This window comes from Nelumbo lutea, chromosome 2, assembly GCF_056320005.1.
Source record: "Nelumbo lutea isolate HS-2025 chromosome 2, American lotus-T2T, whole genome shotgun sequence".
NCBI lineage: Eukaryota > Viridiplantae > Streptophyta > Magnoliopsida > Proteales > Nelumbonaceae > Nelumbo > Nelumbo lutea.
The window spans coordinates 107,300,418-107,324,839 of NC_142685.1; the positions used below are offsets into that span (position 1 = coordinate 107,300,418).

General features: G+C 38.7%; 1 protein-coding gene across 6 annotated transcripts in view; it reads right to left on the bottom strand.

The window, feature by feature from the left end:
- Positions 1–24,422, bottom strand: part of LOC148872576 (Cornichon family protein) — a 56,081-nt gene that overhangs the window by 6,809 nt on the left and 24,850 nt on the right. For 4 of the 6 annotated variants that reach the window (XM_088970914.1, XM_088970913.1, XM_088970915.1 and 1 more), the window contains one exon: positions 17,033–17,155. In XM_088970914.1, coding sequence (XP_088827040.1) covers positions 17,033–17,155 — 123 coding nt within the window. Of the gene's footprint in view, positions 1–5,551; positions 5,627–17,032; positions 17,156–24,422 lie in introns of all 6 variants that reach the window. The other 2 variants (XR_016107452.1, XR_016107451.1) reach the window with 1 other exon arrangement.

The window sequence follows — 24,422 nt, forward strand, 5'->3', positions numbered from 1 at the left end:
GACTCACTGACAAAGACTCAAACAACTTTGGAAACATAACTTTTAATGACTCGAAAGAAAGATGATCAAGACGATTGTGTCATATATAGGCTTGACTCTCACTGGACGAACTTCAGGACTCTGTAGCCACGAAACCAGCTTTATTCTCCAACATGTAGAGACCACCCACCATGCTTCCTCTACCAATCGTCTTCCCCGAGGCCAAATCCTGAAACACACATGAAGACGGAAAGAAAGTAACGGAACAATTCAAGGAGTGAGTAATACTACTAATGGAAAACAAATTTATAGGTAATTTAGGAACATACAGTACATTAGAAAGGGTAAGGCCGAGTGGGAGAGATAAGGTTCCTTGGCCGGCTATGGTGGAGAAAGAACCATCAGCTAGTCTCACCTTATCTCTCCCAAAGAGAAGGTTGTATGCCTAAATTAAATTTGACTTATCAGTCATGTGGTTTGAGGCTCCGGAATCAATTACCCAAGGAGAATCAGAGGTATGAGATAACACATGGAAGGCAGTGGCAGTGTTACCTGATGTAGATGCGAAAGAAGGAGTAGGACTAGAATCCATCTAGCAAAGAGTCCTACCATCCAAATGGTCATGAAAGGAGTTAATAATCTCTTCCTTAGGGTCAGAAATAGGATGCCTTTCCTGAGTTACCATGAGACTAGTCTCTTGAGATGCCATATTAGCTGAGTTATACTTTTTCTGATTCTGCTGACTTGGTTTCTTGCCCTGATCAGTTGATGGCTTCTTACCCAAATCCTATGCCCATTTAGGTTTTCCATGGAGATTCCAACATGTATCGCTAGTGTGACTTGTCTTCTGACAGTGAATGCACCAAAGTTTACTCTTATCATTTGTTCTCTTCTGAGAGTCACCCTTCTTAAAAGCACCTCCAACATTAGTATCTAAACTTCCCCGAACAGCTAGGGCAACTGGCTCCCCCTATGTACAATTCATAACACTTCTACTCTCTTCTGACTGAACTAAGGTATAAACCTCTTGAACTGATGGCAAGTCTTTACTTCCCAAGAACTACACCCTAACGGACTCATATGAAGGATTCAGCCTCAAGAAAAGGAAAATACCCGTTGTTGAGATACAAGTGACTTGTATGGCTTTGCATTTTCATCACACTTCCAATTCACATTCTGATAGTGATCAAGTTCTTTCCATATCGATGTCAGATCTAAATAGTACACCGAGAGACTCCTCTACCCCTGCTTGCAAGTAGAGGATTCAGCTTGCAGTTGGTATATCTTGGCATAGTGTCTCTACTCTGAATGGGTGGACTTTGCTTGTTCCCATATTTCACAAGCAGTTTCAGCCCACATAAATGTCTTTCTTACCTGTTGCAGCATAGAAACCAAGAGCCATGGCATCACCATACTATTTTCTTGGTTCCACCTATCATATTCAGCACTTCCGTTCATCGGTTCCTTCACTTTCCCATTGATGTATCATATTTTCCCCCTAGCAATGATGTAGAGTTTTATTCCCCTAGACCATTCAAGGTAGTTCAGACCATCAAAGGGAATAACAGCCATGGGGAAACTCATATCCATTCCCCCACTCACTCCATTTTGACTTCCTGAAACCCCTAAAGTAGTAGAATTCTCAGACGACATGGTCAACACAGATTTTTTTATCTAAACTCTCAACTTAGGATCCCTCCTTATATCAAAAAAAAAGCTCCACACACAACAAATGACCAAGTCCACACACACTTCAGTTATGGACTTAATCTGAGCACAAGAACAGCACCAATTTCCAGAAAAAAAAAAATATATATATATATATATAACAAAACTGATTTTCAGACATGTACGGAAATAACAGTCCCAACCTACCAGTTTTCCAAAAGGTCTACAAGCATTGATCATTAAGAGAGATCCTTACACATGAAATCAAGCCAACAAGCAGAGAAAAACAGGTCATCTATGACCTACAGTCACCTTTTCACAGGTACAGGACCACACGATCCCAAACAAAAAGAGGTATAAACCTCACAAGGGTCTGCCGACATTCAGTGGTTCAGATTCATTCGTTTTCCTCTTGGTACATGACCAAGGAAAGAAATAAAAGAAAAAAAAAATTAGGGTTGTACTAGTTGCGATTTGATTCGATCAACTAAGATTCAATCCTCTGTTACGCCTAGATCCAGCAACTTGAAGAAGAAACTTGATCGCCATAGCCTTACTCTGATACCATCTCAAAGAACCATTCAACCTAAAAGCTTAAGCTATTAGGTGAGGTCCTTGAATAGGTTGATATTCTCTAACAGTCACAATTCAACCAGTCCGACCGGCCGATTCAGTCCAATTTTCTAAACATTTGTTGGAACAAATAACCCCCAACCACCCTTCTGTGAGACCAACCCAATGCACTAATTCTTCTTAGGGTTAAGTTTAAAATATAAAACCCCCCCAAACTCATTCTTAAGTGCAATTGTTATATCTTCAAAGGTTCATAAAAGATGTATACAATTGCCAAAATAGTAATAGAATAAAATATAGCATTATCTAGATTCAATATATGGGGGCTCACATACAATGTTTTAAAACATGTAGGCGTGACGCAAGGGATTCCACTACCTAGAGGCGTAAGGCATAGTTCCGAACGTAAGAAGCATAAACCTCCCGAACACCAGGAAGCGTAAGCCTCCTTGAGAGAGGGGGATGAAGAGGAGGAAGGGGGATCTCATTTTTCTTTATTTTTAATTAAAATATTTTATATTAAGAAGAATGAAGATGCATAGCACTTTTTAGTGAAACTTTTCATTTGATACTAGCTTGTTGTTTAGTCCGTCTATTTTTGAATGGCACACAAATAGAGGGAGAATTATGTGAAAATGCACAAGAGCAGCTTAGTTGTGGACAGTTTGGGAAGAAAGGAACACCAAAATATTTTGTGAAAAAGAAAGGAGCTTCTCGAAAGTTAAAGAATGTATTCTGAAAAGGGCAATTCAGTGGCTGAAAACTCTAAAGCTTTTTGATGCATACTCTTTTGATGACCTATGGAGAATCTTATTAGCAATGGCTAATGCTTTCTACTAGGAAGGACAGATGTGGGGTTGAATGGATGCCACCAGGGGAGGAGTTTATCAAGCTGAACTTTGATGGGAGTAGCTAAGGAAATCCAGGACCTTCGGGCATAAGAGGAGTTCTGAGAAACAAAGATAGTAACATTATATCTTTGTACTCAGGTCCTACGGGTGTGGGAGACTCATTAAGGGCCGAATTACTTGCTGTTGTACAAGGAATCCAACTTGCAAATCAGCTAGGCATAGAGCATCTAATCATTGAAGGGGATTCCCAGGTGATAGTGGGTTGGCTGAAGGATCCAGACACTGTGATTTGGGGTTTTAGAGATCTTCTCAAAAAGGTTAAATGGTTAACAAGGAATATAACAATCAGAGTTCAATGGGTAAGCAGATCAGCAAACTCAATGGCTTATTCACTTGCAAAACAAGGGGTTCTCCAGGATACTTTAATTTGGGCTTCTGTGTAATTTCTTTTGTACTTATAACTCTGTAACTAACTTTAAAGGAAAGGTCGCATCTCCTGCCTTTCTTTGGGCTGCACGTAACTCTTATTTCCTGGTTTAATAAAATTTTACTCATTTATCAAAAAAAAAAAGATTCATAGCACTTTCTTTTCTTTTTTTTTTTTTTTGAGCAGCAACACAAAATGGATTCATTAGATTAAAAAATAGAGACTATCTTTGAGTTCCTTGCTTTGCTAGACCATTAGCCAAACTGTTTGTAGATCTCCTTACCCACCTTATTTAGATCATCAAGTCCTTAGAAATCTGCTTGAATCTCAATGTATAACACTTTCTTTCCCCTTATCTTTTCTTCTCTTCCCTTTCCTTTCCTTTCCTTTTTCTTTTCTTTTTTTTTTTTTTTTGTCTTTTTATATGAGGTGTGCATGAGGCGCATGAGGCATACGCCTCTAGCACGCCTCATGAAAAAAGTGTTTGAGGCATACGCCTCTTGCTCCTAAGGTGTATGCCTTAGAGGTGTCAATGCCTCTAGCATACGCCTCAAGGCATTACGCCTCCCACGCCTTTTAAAACACTGCTCCCATACTATCCTCCAATATGACTTTCTTCAGCTCCTTGGTCAAGCTAGCATCATTCCAAAAGGAACTATTCATATTTCATAGTAGTAAAGGCAATAAGGTGCTCATGGGAGGGTCACCTTGCTTAATCGCCAAGACATTTTTTACATGATGCTCTTGGATACTTTATATTCATAACTTTTTACTATTAAACTAAACTATTCAGTTTAAAATACTAGTTTCTTTTTATTATTTTTCTCATTTTTTTAGGGTTCAGTCAACATATATACTGCTTTGAACCCTTGAAAACTTCAAAATTTGAACTGATAAGCTGGAAGAACTCAAAATTCTATCCAATCAATAGAGGCACAGCCCCTCTATTTTATGAAATTTCTGTTCTATTCCATTTTTTTCATGAATATATTAGTATAGACCATACCTTCATGAATGATAGTATTCATTAATAACCTATATGATACAAAAACTCAAAAAATAAATAAATAAATATTGAAGAAATTTCAATTGCTATATGGGTATGATAGATCATCCATATATCTACATGTTTAGTCCTTATGATTAGACCACAAAAAACATTATTAATAATTATTTATTTTTCATTCCTAAAATTATAAAAAAAAATTATTATTGAAGAAGAAATTTCAATTTCTCTATGGATATGACAAATCATCCATAGATCTACACTCTACAACATACCTAGTCTTTATGGGCAGGTCACAAGAAAATATAAATAATTAATATTTATTTATTCAATTTCATAAATTACAAATATAAATAAAAAACAAATATTGAGGAAGTTCAATTGATTTATGGATATGATAGATAAGATCTATAGCATATTCAGCCATTATGGACAAATCAAAAAAGAATATATTTTTCAATTTTTTTGTTACTTTATATCTTTCCCAAATTTCTTCATAAAACTTCCATAGATCTATTCATAACCCCAAATAATCTACGATTTTCAATACAAGAAGTGTAGATCAACATGGATTTAAGCATTCTCAAGCACTAAAGAAAAAACACAAACACACACACACACACAAGAAATCATAACATATTATGAGAAATTGAAAAATGTTACCTATTTTTGTAATATTTTCCAGATCTTGAAAAATCTTCAAAAACCTTGTTGATTGACACTTGTTTCTTGCATTTTTTGCATTTATTAATTTATTTATTTATTTTGTAGATCTAACACTCCATGAATGGCATTTGGAGCTTTATAGTTCGTTTGGAGGTGAAAGAAGGCTTATTTTGGGGGAAAGAAACCTTCTTCCCCCTTTATTGTTTTTTTTTTTCAATTTCTGCCTTTTACAAATACATAGTGTATCGACCAATACACTACCGATACAAGGCAATACAGTGGAAAAATTAAGAAACACCTTTCCTACCGTTCCTAGTATCATGTAGTCAAGATACAATATAACACGCCATGTATCAGGTGTATCATGTCAAAATTTCAAACCTTGCCTCTAGGGTCCACTCCCTTTGACAATCAATAAATATAAAGATAGCTTAACATGTAAAGCAATGAGTATATCTGCAAAAAAAAAAAAAAACTGTTGAGCAATGAGTCTGCATGGTCATAACACTTTCTTTTGACCCTCCAAAAAACACAACATGCTATCAACCACTTGAAAAACCCAAATTATCCATTGAGTGCTTGCTTGGATGATTTGGTTTCAAAATGTCCACATGGTCACAACACTTGTGACTCTAATAAAACACAAACATGCTATTAATCACACGAAAACCAAATTATCCAATGAGTGCATCCAGAAATTGCTACCCTTAATGACACACTAAAAATCCATTAACATATGAGAAAATAGAGATTGTGTCTAGGGTAGCCCAACATGTTGAACAATGAGCTCACATGACCACAACACTTTCATCCAACCCTCCAACGAAACACATGCATGCTATCAATCAAAAGAAAAACCCTACAATAAAACACAAACATGCCAACAATCAAAGGAAAAATCAAATTACCCAATGGGTGCATGCCTTTTTGCTACCCCAACGATACAAAAATAACCCACTAACATATAAAAAATAGAGACTACCTCTAAGGTCTACTACCTCATTATGACAATCAAGAAATGCCAAGGTAGCTTAACATGTGATGTGATGTGATCACATGGTCACAATACTTTCTTGTAACTTTCCAATAAAACTAACATGCTATCAATCAAAAGAAAAACCAAATCTCCCATTGAGTGCATGCTTGGGTGATCTTCGATGAGTTCATGTGGTCCCAACACTTTCTTATGATCATCCAATAAGTCAAAACATGCTTCTAATCAAATTTAAAATCAAATCACCTTGTGAGTGCACGGCTAGGTGATTTGGTTTCAATTAGTCCACATGGTCACAACACTTTTTTTGCAACCCTCCAATAAAACACAAACATTCTATCAATCAAATGAAAGATGAAATTTCCTAATTGTTGTTACTAGCAAAAGTTACACATGAACTACCTGCTATCATATGATAAAATGGAGACTACCTCAAGGATCCACCATCTTATTGGGAATATCAAGAAACACAAAGGTGGCCTAACATGTGGAGCGATGAGTTCACATTATCATAACACTTTATGTGGCCTCTAAAAAACCTAGACATGCTATAAATCAAAGGATAAACCAAACCACCACTAAGTGCATGCCAGGGCGATTTGGTTTTTCATTAGCTCATATAGTTACAACAATTTCTTGTGATCAACCATTCAATAAAACATAATCATGCTACTATCAATCAAATGGAAAACCAAACCCCCCAATGAAATCATGTTTGCTATTGCCACACCAAATGATACAAGAATAGCCCACTATCATATAAAATAGAGGCTACGTCTAGGAATACTACCTAGACAATCAGGTAATACCAAGGTAGCTTAACATTGAGAGTAACACCTAGGAAATAAGACACCCAGGGAGGGTTGACTCACTTAATCACCAAGATATTTTTTACACGGTGCTCTTGGATACTTTTACATTCTTAACTTTATAAGTATAATAACAAAACAAACATTATTAAATTAAAATACTAGTTTCTTTTGACAGTCTCCAACAAATAGCTTGGGACAGGATGTCTCAAGCAATGTTTTAAAACACAGAGGCGTGACGCAAAGCGTTCCACTACCTAGAGCCGTGAAGCATAGTTCAGAACATGAGGCATAAGCCTCCCAAACACAAGGAGGTGTAAGCCTCCTTAAGAGGAGGGGGTCAAGAGGAAGAAGGTAGATGGGAAATACACAAGTAAATTGGCTAACGTTGACTTAATTAGAGTTATCCTACCCCCCCCCCCCCAAGATGTAATTTCTCTTCTAATTTGCAAGTCTCTTAGTAATCTCTCAATCACTGGGTAACAGAAGCAATGCACGGACCTTTATCTTGGTAAAACTTATTCTTGGTTTTACTTGACTGATTGGAGCATTTTACGGGTTTGTTTCAAGAAGCAGTGCACAGACCTTTATCTAATCACAAGCCAAACATTTTGCATGGACAGAGGATGAGACACTCACGATGGCCTTTCAGGTTCGAGCACCAGTGGTTGCAAGAACCAAGCTCCTCATATTCTAGCAAAGAAGCTATGAGCTTTGAAAAAAGAAATGATGAAGTGGATGGAAGAAGCACTGAAAGGGGCAGAAAAAATAAAATCTAAGGCATTGAAGGTGACTGAAGAAATTGATAAAAAAGAGGAAATTTCTGAAATCCAGGAGGACAAAATAAGGGTGAAGCAAAAAGGCTATGACAGGAAAGCATACCAAGAAATAAAATGTAGGCAAAGGGCACCAATAAACTGGCTGAAAGCTAGAGACAAAAACACGGCATTTTTTCACCAAATGGCAAATGCGAGGAAGAGGGTGAACTTGATTGGAAGCTTACTGATGGATGGGCAAAAAGTGGAAGACAAAGAAACCACTAAAGAACACATCAAGAATTTCTACTGAAAGCCTTTTTTATCAGTAAAACAGAAAGAGATTTTATTAATTAAAGAAGTGTGAGATTACAGAATACGAGTAGCCTCAGCCTCAGATACCACCTACAATTGAAACAAAGAAACAAAAACATTGGCTTTGCCTTTTTAAGATTACAACTGTGCCCAAAACAACTGTTCTCTTTTAACCCCTTGTTTTGCTAATTGATCTGCAAGACTGTTAGCCGATCTTGAGACTCCAGAGAAGTATTATCTGCATATTTTCTGACAGTCTTCTAAACTTTTTGATCTCTTTCTGAAACACCATGGACTCTTTTCCTCTTTTTTCAACCAGCTTAATATTACATTGGAGTCATCTTCAAGTATCAGCTTCTGAACTCCTAGCTCCACGGCTTTTTGCAACACAAACATTACTGCCTTTAGCTCAGCTCTTGTGGAACCCCCTTCCCCTATTGGTCCTTAGAACATCCCCAGAATTTATCCCATCATTTCTTATCAACCCCCCTATCCCAGAGGAGCCTGGATTGCCAAAACTATTGCCACCGAAGTTCAACTTGAGAAAATTAGCTTCAGGTGGGCTCCATTCTCTAGAAGAAGCAGCAACCAGCCCCCAATTTCTGAAAATATTATCAAAGGTGAATTCAGAAAACACATTCATAGTCTTTACCCAGTGCACCACTTTGATCATTATGCTTTCAAACACAGCTTCTACTCTTCTTTTCTTTTCCTTGAAAATTCTTAGATTTCCATCCTCCCAAATCGTCCAAATCACTGCAGCCCTTGTGCACCTCCAAAGCAACCTCCTCCTTTTTGGCCACCTGAAAGTAGATGAATCAAAGAGCTTGTCCAGACTGCTTGGAATAGTCCGCTTGCAACCTAAGAGCAGAAAAAATCTATCCCAAATACAGCAGACAAAAGGGCAAGAAATGAGAAGATGATAAGCAGTTCCACCATTAGAATTACACAAGATACACCAGTTGGGAGAAAGGCACCAGCTAGGTCTTCCTTTGTAATATGTCACAAGTATTGATTGCACGAAGAAAACCTACAAAAAAAAAGCACTCACTTTGGGGGGGATAGGACGGCTCTAGACTTCTTTAACTCGGACAGATACTGAAGGGAGAGCTGAAGAAGACAAAGCAATGAAAAAAGAACTGCAAAGCCCAGAGGACTGGCCAGTCCAAACCCAACTGTCTCCTTTACTAGAGTCAAGAAAAACCCCGTCCAGAATTTGTAGGAGGTTTGAAACCCGGCCCAATTCTGAGTCTCTCACATATCTATGAAAACCCAAATTCCAACCACACCCCGAAAGCGAGAGAGATGGAATTAAGAATTCACAAATTGGTTTACCTTTGAAAGAAGAAAGAGAAAATAGTGAGGGGTATGAATTCTTCAAAGGATTCTCACCCACCCAAAGGTTTTCCCAAAACTTAACTTTGTTATCATACCTGATGTGGTTAAGAGCGGAAGAACCTTATGAATTGCTTTCCAAGGAAAAGCACTGCTTGAGACACTTGCATCCCAACCAATCTCAGAGAGCCCATGAATACTAACTGTTACGAGATTATAGGTTGTAATTATAGGTTGTAAATATGTAGTATTAGCCCAATTAGGAATAGCTTGATTATAGGAATTATTCTTTCTTTGATTTTCTTCCTATTTTAGTATCTACAAGGCTGTATGATTTTCTTCCTTTTTAGTATCTGCAAGGCTGTATGATTTTCTTCCTTTTTTAGTATCTACAAGGCTGTATATACATGTACTATTTTCTCAATTGAAATATATCAATTTCTTCCAATTCTTGTTCTATACATGGTATCAAAGCTGGAGACACCAATTCCAGTCTGAAATTAATTTCTGGTTTTCTTCCCTTTGCTGCCCAAGTGAGCAGCTTTGAATTCTATATGTTGCCCAAGTGAGCAGCAGCTGTGATCTCTAGGTCACCCACTCCAAGTGACATCTGCATCTCATCGCCCCTACCAGTGGAAGCGGAATCCCCAGATCGGCCTACCCACCTTCACCGGTCTCTTTTTTGACGATCGCCTCAGCCTCGGTGTTACTCCTGTTGTGTTTGTTTGCGCATCAGAAAAGTCTTTCTTCTCTATTCTTCTTATACAGTTGATATTTCGGTGCTGCCAGTTGTGATTTCTTGTTGTTTGGGTGTTGCATCTGCTGCCGATTCTATTTAAGTGTGTTTTATTGGCTTTGCTGGTTGTTAAAAGCTTATTTTCTTGTGTTTATGATGGTGGTTGAACAAAAGAACTTGGCTATGCCTAGTGTTATCCCCACTCCGTCTAAAATCACTGAACAAAAACTAAACGGAACTAATTATTTAGACTGGAGTAAGACTGTTCGTTTGTATTTACGGAGTATCTCTAAGGACAACCATCTGACTAAGGACCCTCCTACTGATGAGACTCGCACTGAATGGCTAAGGGTTGACGCTCAATTGTTTTTGCAAATACGTAATTCTATTGAGAATGAGTACGTCGGTCATGTCTCTCACTGTGAGTTTGTAAAAGAACTAATGGAATATTTGGATTTTCTATTCTCTGGTAAAGAAAATATTTCCTGTATTTTTTATGTTTGCAAGACATTCTCTCGAGCTGAACAATAGGATCAGTCTCTCTAGACCTATTTCATGAATTTCAAATGCACTTATGAGGAATTTGAACACCTTGTTACCTTTCAGTACTGATATCAAAGTTCAGCAGACTCAACGTGAACAGATGGCTATTATGAGTTTTCTGGTTGGCCTTAATCCTCAATTTGATAGTGCTAAGTCACAGATTCTGTCTAATCCTGAGATTACCTCTTTAAAATAGGTCTTTACTAGGGTCCTTCGTACAGATACTAGTTCTCATACCTCACCTGTACAACAACCTAGTGCATTTATCAGTCAGAATAGTGGATCAACTGTCCGGTCTCATTCTCATAATAGTAGCAGAGGTGGCAGTAATAGTGGTCGAAATGCTGGAACTCAGGCCACAGGGGGAGTAGTTTGCTACTATTGTCATGAACCAGGTCACACTAAAAGGACTTGCCAAAAGTTGCTAAAGAAAAACCAGAAGTCTTCTGGGTCTCAGTCAGCTCATGTTGTAAGTACGAGTGATGCTCCTCATCCATCGTCAGATCAGACCATTACAATTTCTGCAGATGAGTATGCGAAATTTACCCAATATCAAGAGGCATTAAAGAACTCATCTCAGTCCATCACTGCCCTTGCTAAGTCAAGTAAAACCAATACATGTCTTCTTTCTTCTTCCTCTCAGTGGGTCATTGATTCTGGTGCAACAGATCATATGACAGATAATCCTAGTCTCTTTCTACTTTCCAATCACACACTTTTCCTTCTTCAGTCACCTTAGCAGATGGTTCTATTTCTTCTACCCTTGGTTCTGGCACTATCAATCCTAGACCAACAATTTCATTGTCATCCGTATTGAGTTTACCAAAATTTTCTTTTAATTTGGTATCTGTTAGCAAACTCACTCGTACTCTTAACTGTTGTATCTCATTCTTTCCTGATCATTGTCTGTTTCAGTACTTTATCTCCTTTTGAAGCTCATTGTCGGTTGGGGCATCCATCTTTACCTTTGTTAAAGAAGTTATGTCCTCAATTTCATGATGTATCTTCTTTAGATTGTGAGTCTTGTCAGTTTGCAAAACATCATCGTCTATCGTCTGTTTCTCGAGTTAATAAAAGGGCTAGTCATGCTTTTGAGTTAGTACATTCAGATGTCTGGGGACCTTGTCCCATTATGTCTAAGACTGGATTTCGATATTTTGTTACCTTTGTGGATGATTTTTCTCGTATGACTTGGCTTTATTTAATGAAATTTCGTTCTGAGTTGCTTTCACATTTTAAAACCTTTTGTGCTGAAATAAAAACCCAGTTTGATGTGTCTGTACAAACATTGCGAAGTGATAATGCCAAAGAATATTTCTCTAATTCCTTTCAGACTTACATGGCTCATAATGGAATTCTCCATCAATCATCTTGTGTTGATACTCCATCTCAAAATGGAGTGGCTGAGAGAAAAAATAGACATCTTCTTGAAACTGCCAGGGCTCTTTTATTTCAAACACACGTTCCTAAACAGTTTTGGGCTGATGTTGTTTCTACAGCGTGTTTTTTTATTAATCGCATGCCCTCCACTGTTCTAAATGATCAAATTCCTTTTAAGATTCTGTTTCCTAATAAATCTGTGTTTCCTGTTGAACCTCGTATCTTTGGATATTCTTGTTTTGTTCGTGATGTTTGTCTGCAGGTTTCCAAATTGGACCCCAAGTCATTAAAATGTGTCTTCCTGGGATACTCTCGTCTCCAAAAAGGGTATAGGTGTTTTTCTCCTCTTAAATAGGTACCTTGTGTCAACTGATGTTACATTCCATGAACATCTTCCTTTCTTTACCGCTCCATCTACACCTGTGTGTCCACAAGAGGATGATGATATACTAGTGTATCATGTCACCAGTCCAGACGCTAGTGTTGCTCCAATACCCCCACCACTTCTCAACCAAAACCACCTATTACTCAAGTCTATTCTCGACGACCTAATCCTCCTGTGACAAGTCCGACACCGGTCTCTTCTTCGTCATCGGATCCAATGCCCAGTGATATTGATCTACATATTGCTCTTCGAAAAGATAAACGTCAGTGTACTTATCCAATTTCCTCTTATGTTACCTATGATCGTTAGTCCTCTACTTCTTGTTCGTTTGTTGCCTCTCTTAATTCTGTAGGGATTCCCAAATCTGTTCACCAGGCCTTATCCCATCCTGGGTGGCATGATGCCATGCTTGAGGAAATGAATGCCTTGACTGAGAATGGTACTTGGGATCTGGTCGATTTACCTGTTGGTAGGAACGCGATTGGATGCAAGTGGGTCTTTGCAGTCAAATTTCATTCTGATGGATCAGTGGCTCGCCTAAAGGCTTGCCTGGTGGCCAAAGGCGATGCACAGACATATGGCGTGGACTATTCTGATACTTTCTCCCCTGTAACAAAATTGACTTCAGTTCGATTATTTATTTCTCTGGCAGCTACATATGATCGGCCACTTTATCAGCTTGTAATTAAAAATGCTTTCCTGCATGGAGTTCTTCAGAAGGAGGTTTGTATGGAGCAACCACCTGGGTTTATTGCTCAGGGGGAGTCTGGGAAAGTTTGTCGTCTTCGAAAATCGTTGTATGGACTAAAACAGAGTCCTTGAGCTTGGTTTGGAAAATTCAGTCAGGCAGTAGAGAGGTTTGGGATAAGGAAGAGCAAATCTGACCATGTTGATTTTTATAAGCAGTCCACATTTGGCATCATTCTACTTGTTGTATATGTAGATGATATTGTTATCACTGGGAGTGACACGAAGGGAATCTCATCCTTGAAATCCTTCTTGCAGAGCCAGTTCAATACTAAAGATTTGGGGCACCTAAAATACTTCTTGGGGATTGAGGTGGCAAGGAGTAAAAGAGGCATTTTCCTATCTCAGAGGAAGTATGTTTTGGACCTGTTAACAAAAACCGGGAAACTAGGAGTCAAACCATGCAGTACTCCAAGACTCGTCCTAACATTGCTTACTCAGTTAGTATTGTAAGTCAATTTAGGTCCTCTCCTACAGTGCATCATTGGGCAGTCTTAGAACAAATCTTGTGTTACTTGAAAGGAAATCTTGGACGGGGGATACTGTACAGAATCATGGTCACAGTAATATTGAGTGTTTTTCTGATGCGGACTGGGCAAATTCCAAGATTGATCGAAGGTCCACTACTGGCTATTGTGTTTTTGTTGGTGGTAATCTGGTTTGGTGGAAGAGTAAGAAGCAAAATGTGGTGTCGCGATCTAGTGTAGAATCTAAGTATAGAGCAATGGCACAAGCTTCGTGTGAGGTTATGTGGGTTTCTCAACTCTTAACTGAGGTCGGTCTTAAAGTCTCAGTTCCAGCGAAGCTATGGTGCGATAATCAAGCTGCGATTCATATTGCTTCGAATCTAGTTTTTCATGAACGAACTAAACATATTGAGATAGACTGTCATTTCGTTCGTGAGAAAATTCAACAAAACTTGATCTCTACAGCATATGTGAAGATTGGAGAGCAGTTAGGAGATATCTTTACAAAAGCTCTTAATGGAGCTCGGGTTTCTTATATTTGTAACAAGCTGGGCATGATTGAATAGCTTGATTATAGGAATTATAGGCTGTAAATATGTAGTATTAGCCCAATTAGGAATAGCTTGATTATAGGAATTATTCTTTCTTTGATTTTCTTCCTTTTTAGTATCTGCAAGGCTGTATGATTTTCTTCCTTTTTAGTATCTGCAAGGCTGTATGATTTTCTTCCTTTTTAGTATCTGCAAGGCTGTATGATTTTCTTCCTTTTTTAGTATCTACAAGGCTGTATATATATGTACTATTTTCTCAGTTGAAAGATATCAATTTCTTCCAATTCTTGTTCTATCACACTAACCACCACTTTGAACCATAATTTATTTATTTCCCATGGAAATCTCCAAAGCCATTTCCTTAGCAAAGCCACATTCTTTTTAACCTTCCCAAGCCCAATCCACCAAACCCCTTCTTCCCTCTGTACACAATATCCCATCTAATTAGATGATCCTTCTCCTCCCCCGGTTCCCACAAAAAATCCCTCATAATCTTCTCTAACCTTTTAATAATGGGTTGAGGCATGCTAAAAAGCAAGAGGAAATAAATCGGGAGATTTGCTCTTCCATGTAGCCAATTTCTTCCAATGAGATGTAATTCCTCTTCCATGTAGCCAATTTCTTCTCAAATTTTTCCACTATTGGATCCCAAAAGTTCAACACCCTAGGATTTACACCTAAAGGAAGTCCAAAATATTTCAATGGCCAATCATATGCAACACATCCCAATTCCCCAACCCATATGTCTATCTCATCTTGACCCAAATTAACCCTTGCAACCACACTTTTGCTTAGGTTCACTCTTAAACCTGTCACTTTGCAACTATTTCAAAGGAGTAGAAAGTACTTGAGAAACCTTTCACTCTTGAAGATGTGTGTTGTGGTGTCCTGAGCTTAGGAGATAAGGCCCCAGCCATGATGGCTTCACAATCCTTTTCTACAAAAAGGCTTGGAGATTTATGAAGGAAGATGTGATGAAGGCACTAGAAGAGTTTCACAAGAAGGCCTCATTGGAATGCAGAATAAATTCTACATTTATTTCTTTAATTCCAAAGGTCAGGAATGCTTCATAACTAAAAGATTACCGGACAATAAGCCTGATCGGCAACTTCTACAAAATTTTAGCAAGGTTATTGGCCAATCGAATGAGGAAGGCTCTTGTTCATATAATCTCTCCCTTCCAAGGGGCCTTTGTTCCAAATAGGCAACTACTTGATGAAGTTTTATTAGCTAATGAACTCATTGAATCAAGGTTGAAGACTGGGAAGGAAGGGATTCACTGCAAAGTTGTTTGGAAAAGGTCTATGATCATGTATGGAGTTTTCTGGATTACACACTAGAAAAAATGAATTTTTATTTATCTTCAAAAAATATATAATGGACTTGGCAGGGAGAAGAATCTCTTTTGAGTGTCTTGTCAAGATACTTGCCCTATTCTAACTTTTATCACGCTCACCTCATGACACTAAGATCCATAAAACCCCAACAGACTGAACCTTTCTTTCATCAATAACAAGTTCAACAGCAAATACATACAATTAGCATTAGAAGACACACAGACAAACATACACCCTTAGCCATTCAATAGACTAGGACCCCATTACACCCATCAAGGCATCAATGTTAAATCAAGACTTACCTACTGCCTCAATGTAGTAGGACCACTTAACATTATTTCCCTATCAACCCTTAACAAACCTTGGAACCCACTGTATATGCCAACATAACTGAATCACCAAAGCAAGAGCTGGTCAGAGCAATAAACACTAATCTCTCACCATAATTCAAACATAATATCTCTCAACAAGTCAAAATCAAATGTCCAACAAGAAATCCTCATCGCATGACCATAAAATCTTGGAATGATAGTGATCTAGAGATCCTGGAATTTTTTTATCCTAAATGCTACAAAATGTGAAATAAGGTAATAACTCCAAAATGCAAGATGCCAACTTTGCATGAAATATAATAATATCAGTTGGGGTCAACCAGTGCATGCCAAGCATACTTTGCAAGTAGCATCTAAATGCTACAAAATGTGAAATGAGGCAATGTCTCCAAAATGCAAGATGCCAACTTTGCATGAAATATAATATATCAGTCGGGGTCATTCAGTGCATGCCAAGCACACTTTGCGAGTAGCATCTGGGAGATCAAAAGGCAAATGGTCTTCACAATTAACAAATGGGATTGGTTTAAGGAATGAATAGAATTGATACAAGCATATACCTAATCACTTTGTTCCTGACAGCTACAAGCCCATTGCTAATATCCTGTTAATCACTAATTAAAGGGTGTATGCTGAAACCCACAAAAGATAAGACCCTAAGGAGAATTTATTAATAAGGAAAATCCTAAAGACAAGTTTTCTAGCAAAAAAAATCTTAAAGACAAGTTCCACTTTTCCTTCTGGAGGATGTAGGATCTTCTCCGGCAGTGTAATAATAACTCTACTTTTCCATATCTACTAGTAGCAAGATTGCATGAAAATATTTTATTGCAATAAGATATTTTGAAGACCAGTTCAGTACTTTAAGCATGCCAAACAGATACATAAGAGTTTCCCACCATCTAAGAAGTTAACCAAGTCACGATATCTTTCAGCTTGTCAAAATGTAAGGTGCTAATTCCTGATCTATATATATATATAGCCAAAGGGTGTCAAGCATAGATAAAAGGAGAGAATTGAAAACTAATTATGGAACAAGCATGTGGTCCATCAGTCCACAATAAAATCATGCAATTAACTTAGATTAACTATTAAGAACCAATGCAAGTGCTCAGCCAACAGAATTTAATGCTCAGAAAGAGGATTAAAACAATTCTAGCAATGTGGAAGACAGACCTGTATATGACTATGAAGAATAGAACCAGATAAAAACCAAGCTTGACCATTCGATACTTCTTCTCTTCATTAACTAAACGGAAGATTTCAGTGACATCCAAAAGATGCTTCCGTCTCAAATACCTGAAGCATTAAGAATAATATGTAGGATAGTAAGACGATGTTTCAAGCATTCAATTTAAGAAACTAATGGTGTTCACATTTTGAAAAACTGAAGTTTCACATAAATGTATGCTTCCTTTGGAGGATTTCTGCTTAAATGTTAATTTTCAAGTTTCTCAAAAATAAAATATTGTAGACAGTCCCAATCTTGCATATAGTTATATTTTTATTTTTTGGGTTCTACTGTAATATCCTTACTTGTATATAGGCAATCAGTGTGTGTTTCTCTTTGGTCTGCCCTCATTAGAAGTGTTCACGGGTCAGTTTCGTTCATTTACAGGCTGTTTGGCTAACTGAACCTGGTCGGATTGAGGAATTGGCAACCCGAAACCGACTGACCATTAGTGAAAACCAGCCAACTCAGGATATATCAGTTTGGGGCAGTTTATCAGTTTGGTCGGTCAGTTCAAAAGACAGCCTAGAAACTAATTTGTTAAACTAGGAAGCATGGTTTGATTGGATAAAAATTTAAAACAACAAATTTAATTAATAATTGCAGCGGTAGTATTAAACTTAAAATATAAAATTATTTTATTTCAAAGAAAACAACAAAGTACAAAATATAAATATTAATATATATATATATATATATAGTCGGGTCAGGTCAGTTTTGGTCTGTTTGCACATGGCCAAACTGAAACTGAACCGACCTCTTGGGTTAGCATAATGCATGAACCAAAGCCAACCAAAAATAGTAGAAAACCAACCAACTCAGGTCAAGTTGGTCAATTTGATCAGTCTTATGAACAGCCCTAGCCCTCATAATAAAGGGCATCTATGTAATTGTACATATATTGCGCCCATCTTAATTAAATAGAGTTCTTTGAAGGTGGGGGCATTCATTTGGAATACACACCTTTGTGTATGCTTCTCCTTGCTTTGTTCAATACCTAAAACTCTAGATTGGGTGACACATATGAATATACTCTTTCCCAAGTCAACTTGAAGCATAACCAAATCAATTTTGAAAAGAGTTGCTCGAATGACATCAACATGAGTGAGAGGGAGTTAGATCTATGTGCTGGAAGTTCTGGGATGCTCAATTGTCAACTGGTTTTGAAGTATTTAGGTCTTCCTATATTGATGTGTGTTGAAGATTAATCAGTTTTATGATGTTTTCCTGAGTATATGTTTTATGTCAGTTGTTAGATAGGAGGTGGGGACCACAATAGTTATGTGAGTCCAAATTTTATTATGTTTTTGAGTCTTATATATGCTGTTTTATGTTTTGCCACCCTATAAGGGCATAGTTGTCTTTGTACTGCTCCATTATTTTTAGTATAAATAATAAGTGAAGGGGGCAACCAGATTATTGCTCTCTTTCCTTTTCAACTTCTCTTCTTCTCTTCTTCTCTTCTTCTCCTCTCTTCCTTCTCTCTTCAAGAAACTACTTTTCTTTCATTTTTTTTTTTCAGCAGATTTCTACTTGGTATCAGAGCCAAGCTAGGGCTATTCGATCTACTATAGATTGCCCAGTTCTTGGATTTTTTAGTGGGATCTAGTCATCAGGAAGGTGATCTATTGTTCGGCAACAAAATCAGGCAGAAGTAGAGTACGGAGAAGAGTCCCAAAATTGGACTCTTTGTTTTTGATCTGATCTTGGGCACCCAAAAATTGTTAGTTTTCTTTTGATTTTCTGAAGAGGGTGGTTTGGTTTCTGGAATTTTCTAAGCCTCCTGGAGTGATCGATTCACTCTTCTCTCTATAGGGAGGCGTGGGGAGGAGAGAGATTTCTCTCCAGATAGGGTTTTCTTCTTTCATAAGGGTTGGTTTCTTTGTGTGTAATATTAAATTGTTTTTGGAAGGTCTCCAATCTTTTTTTTCTTAGTGTTGAACTGTTTCAAGTAAGATGGAAAGTTGGAATACCGAGATGAAATCTACCTGTACTGTGGGACTGGATATTGGAGGTAGTAGTGATATTTTTGGGTCTGGGATCATTACTACAATAAAACTTGATGGTACAAATTATTTAGAGTGGGCACAATCAGCTAAGATGGCTATTGGTGCCCGTGGAAAATTAGGGTATCTCACTAGGGAGGAGAAGAAACCTGATACAGACTCTTCCCGATGGGTGCAGGAGAATTACATGGTAATGCCCTGGCTGTGTAATTCTATGTTACCTCATATTGCAAAAAATTTCCTATGGGCTAATACTGCTAAGGAGATTTGGGATGGAGTGACTGAAACCTACTCTTAGAAGCAAAATGATGCCAGAGCCTATCAGTTAAGGAATCAGGTGATAAGTATGAAACAGGGAGAAAAACCTCTAGTTGTGTATTTCTCCATGCTAAAAACCCTATGGCAAGAAATAGATCACTTAGAAACTATGGTATGGGAAAGTGTAAATGATGCAGCAACCTATCAAAGACTGGTAGAGAAGACTAGGGTTTTTAAGTTCTTGGCAGGGCTGAACCCTAAATTTGACATTGCTAGGCAGCATATTCTTTCTAGGGAGGGTGTGACACTCTCTCAAGCCTATGCCTTTGTCTCCGGAGAGGAAGGTAGGAAGAATGTAATGCTAAGACAACCTGGGATTGACCAGTCGGCTATGGTTGGTACAACAAAACCTAAGCCGAATGGAGACAGGGGGAGTAGTGAGACTAGAAGGGAAAATAAGGACTTGGTGTGTGATTATTGCAAGAAGCCTAAGCATACCAGGGACACTTGTTGGAAGCTTCATCCAAATCTTACGCCTGCCCGGATAAGGGACATGAAGGGAAATGCAAATGTAGCCACTACAGAAGACTCTTCGGCCCCTCTTTCCCAAACTGATTGGAAATCCATTGCAGTAGAAGCAGTGAGAACAGAATAAGAGAGGTTTGGACAGCTTATGAGTAAGAAAGATTCACCTAGCTCTACCTTCCCAATGGACAGCTAAATGCAAGAGCCAACTACACCACTTCCTTTGCACATATAGGTAGACTTATTCATGGGTCGGTTGGCCCGACGGGCCGGCCTGGCCCGGTTCGGCCCGGCCCGACCCCCGGACGGGCTTGAACAGGCTTTTTGGCCCGCGGGCTTAACCTCGGGCCAAAAAGCCCGGCCCGCATAAAATTCGAGCCGGGCTCGGGCTTTGCCAAAATAGCCCGGTCCGGCCCGACCTATAGTTAAACCTAAGTAAACCCAACCCGACCTATAGTTAAACCTAAGTAAAAACCCAATGTGATGTCCATTTGAATAAATTTTTTGATTTGAGAAGGTTGTTGATTCACTTGTAGGCCCATTGTTCATTTAAATAGGGGGAAAAAACTTCTGAATTAAAATAGATAATGTCTATTTGAATAGGGAAAAATTCAAATTTCTTTTATTAGGTCGGGCTTCGGGCTCGAGCTCGGGCTCGGGCTCGGGCCTAACATTTTTCTGTTAATAAAGAGTCAAAGCCCGGCCCGAGCCGAGCCCGGTCCGGCCCGGCCCATGAACCGGTCTACATATAGGTAGTTCATATGCAATTGCAAATCTTGCATCCACTTCCGGTAAGGAGGGACCTCCCTGGATTATAGACTCAGGAGCATCTGAGCACATGACTAATGCCCCTACCCTTTTCAGTTCCTATCAGGTGTGCTAACAGATGGTTCACATATTCCCATTGCTGGGAAGGGGACAATTGGAGTGACCAATGATATAACTTTGTCTTCTGTTTTACATGTCCCTAGACTTCATACAACCTACTGTCTATTAGTTCTTTGACAAAAAAATTGAATTATTTCGTGACCTTTCTTCTTGGTAATTGTGTTTTGCAAGATCTGGAGTCAAAGAAGATGATTGAGAGTGGTCGTGAGGAGAATGGAGTCTACCTTATGGATGAGATTCCGAGACATCAGGACCATCATGTTAACAACAACAATAGTAGTGGATCAGAGTCAGTGAACCAGATTATGCTTTGGCACAATCACTTGGGACATCTTTCTTTTAGTTCTTTGAAATGTCTTTTCCTAAAGTTGTTTGAGTCTGTTCAGTTATCTACTTTGGAGTGTGAAAGTTGTCAGTTAGGATAGCATTGTAGACAGTCTTTTAAACCAAGTAATAAAAGAAATACTTTTGCTTTTAATATTGTTCACACTAATATATGGGGGTCATATCATCTCCCTTCCATAGGAGGGTTCTGTTACTTTCTCTTGTTTGTGGATGATTATACACGATATTCTTTGATATATTTGATGAGATCACATGATGAGGTTTCTAACTTGGTACGACAGTTCCACCAGATGGTTATTACACAATTTGGAGTGAGAACTAAGGCTTTTAGATTGGATAAGAGGAAAAACAAACACAATGTGGAGGTGGCAAGGAGTCTTACAACCATGCATTTGATTAAACATGTTCCTTCACGGACTTTGGTGTTTAAGGTGCCATTTAGTCTTCTTTTTCCAGATGGGGAGATATTTCATATACCTCTGAGGGTTTTTGGTTGTGTTTCCTTTGTTCACATTCTTGGCCCTCATCGCAAGAAATTGGATCCTAAGGCCAAGAAATGTGTTTTTCTTGGGTATGCTCAGAACCAAAAGAGGTTTTGTTGTTATGACCCAATGTCGAAGAGCAAATTTGTCACTATGGATGTTACCTTCTTTGAATCCACCTTCTTCTCGTGTGGTTCTCCTCAAGGGGAGAGTTTTGGGGAGGAGAACTCACAATCTGTTCCTCTTCTTGTTTCTTAGGTGCCTCCATCAGTTCAGCCAGCACCTGCACCTCCAATTTCATTACCTGAGCCACTATAGCAGCCTCACAGAAATATCAGCACCGATAGATGATAGTTGACTCCACACATCCCCAACCCACACCACTCTCTATCAATCCTTCTAAAACTCCAGATTCGGCATATACAGTTCCAAGTATTCCTTTTGAGCCTGAGCCTGTTATGTTTTCTGATGATAAAGTTCCTGTCCCTAACACCATTGTTGCAGTTGATCCCACTGACCTTGATCTTCCCATTGCACTTCGTAAGGGGAAGAGAAAGTGTACAGCCCATTGCATTTCACACCATCTTTCCTACAGTGCCTTATCACCCTCATATTGTGCTTTTCTTTTCTTCCCTGGATTTTGTGTCTATACCCAGGAATGTTACTGAGGCTCTCTCCAAACCTGAGTGGAAAACGACCATGCAAGATTATATGGATGCTTTGGTTAAAAACCAAACTTGGGAAATAGTTGATCTCCCCCCAGACAAGGAGACAGTCGGATGTAGATGGGTATTCACAGTATAGGGCCGATGGCAAGATAGAGAGGTACAAGGCAAGGTTGGTAGCAAAAGGGTAAACTCAGACCTATGTTGTTGATTATCTGGAAACCTTTGCACCAGTAGCTAAGATGAGTTCAGTTTGTATCCCTTTATCTCTTGCAGCCACCTATTCATGGCCCTTGTTCCAGTTTGATGTCAAAAATGCCTTCCTCAATGGTGATTTATAGGAGGAAGTATATATGGATATTCCAACATGCTTTTATGAAAATGTTGGTAAAGGAAAGGTGTGTAGACTCAGAAAATCTCTGTATGGAATGAAACAGTCACCCAGGGCTTGGTTTGAGAGGTTTAAAGAGGCACTCATCCGTTTTGGATACACACAAACAAAGTCTGATCACACCCTCCTTGTGAAGAGGAGAGATGCTCTGGTGTCAACTCTGATTGTGTATGCGGATGATATAGTGGTGACAGGAAATGATCTGGAGGAGATTGATGATCTCAAAAAATCATTGCAACAAGATTTTGAGATCAAAGATCTTGGTGAGCTCAAATACTTCTTGGGGATTGAAATTGTAAGATCCAAGCATGGGATCTTCATTTCACAAAGAAAGTATGTACTTGATCTACTACGGGAGACTGGGAAGTTGGGGACCAAACCAGCAAACACTCCTATTGATCCAAATCACAGAATTAATGGTGTGGATGGTGAGTTGGTAAAGGATGTGGGGAGATATCAAAGAATGGAGGGCCGACTGTTGTATTTGTGTATGACACGACCAAATATTTCTTATGTTGTCAATGTTGTGAGTCAGTACATGCATGCACCTCGGATTCAGCATTAGGAAACTATTGAGAGAATACTTGTATATCTGAAAAAGCACCCTGGCAGAGGCATTCTTTTCTCAAATCATGACAATCTGAATCTAGAATCCTATACAGATGCAGACTGTGAAGGATGTTTAGATGACAGGAGGTCTACATCAGGAGTGTGTACCACAGCTAATATCTCAACCCTTGTAGAGTCTCCACAACCCACTTGACCTAAGAATAAGGACAGAATGTTGCCATCCTTATTCCTCAAAATCCCTCCTATACCCAAAGGTCCTGAATTGCCTTGACTGATCCCATCAAAGTTCAACTTTACAACTCCCTCTAGAGGGGGTAAACAACTTTCTTGTGTTTTATTTTTCTTGGATGAGGTGGAGGCCACTGCTACCCAACTCCTTCGAAGGTCATCACTAGAGTAATCTGCAAAGAGATCGGTAATTTTTAGCCAAAGAATTACCCTTGTCAGTATACAATCCTTTATTTCAGCAATGCTTCTCTCCCCCTGGAAAATTCTAGCATTTCTTTCCTCCCAAATGGTCCATAAGAGGACTTCCCTAATACATTTCAACATTACTTTCCCTCTCTTTGTTGGCCAACCAAAAAAAGACGGATCAAAAAGCAGATTTACTTTAGGAGACAGGTTCCACCTGTACCCAAAAAGCATAAAAACCCAATTCCAAATATTTACTATAAAGAGCAAGAAATCAGTAGTGACAACAGTCCTCATTCTGCACTTTACATAAAATGCACCAATTGGGGGACAAGCATGAAAAAGGTCTCTTTTTTTGTACATTATCCATAGTATTAATTTTACCACAATACACCGCAACAAAAATCAGCAATTTTAGGTGGAATTGGCCTTGACCAGACTTCTTTAATTTGGAAAAACAAAGGGGAAGGAGTAGAGCATAGGGACCTAAAGAAGGAAGAACAAGAGAAGGAGCCACTCGAGGTCAAAGACCAAATTCTTCTATCTGGTTTAGGAGGGTCCAAACAAATAGAATCAAGTAAAAGTAAGAGCTTAGAGGCAGAAAATGATTCCACATCCCTCAACTCTCTACGAAACCGAAAATCCCAGTTAAGAGACAATGGGAGAATGAGAGAGAAAGAAACCTCTAAACGGGCTCCTTTTTATATAGGGAAATAGAAAAAAAGGGAGGGATAGATGTCTTTTAAGGGCTGGTTGCCCACCCAAACATCTTCCCGAAAAAGCACAGAATTACC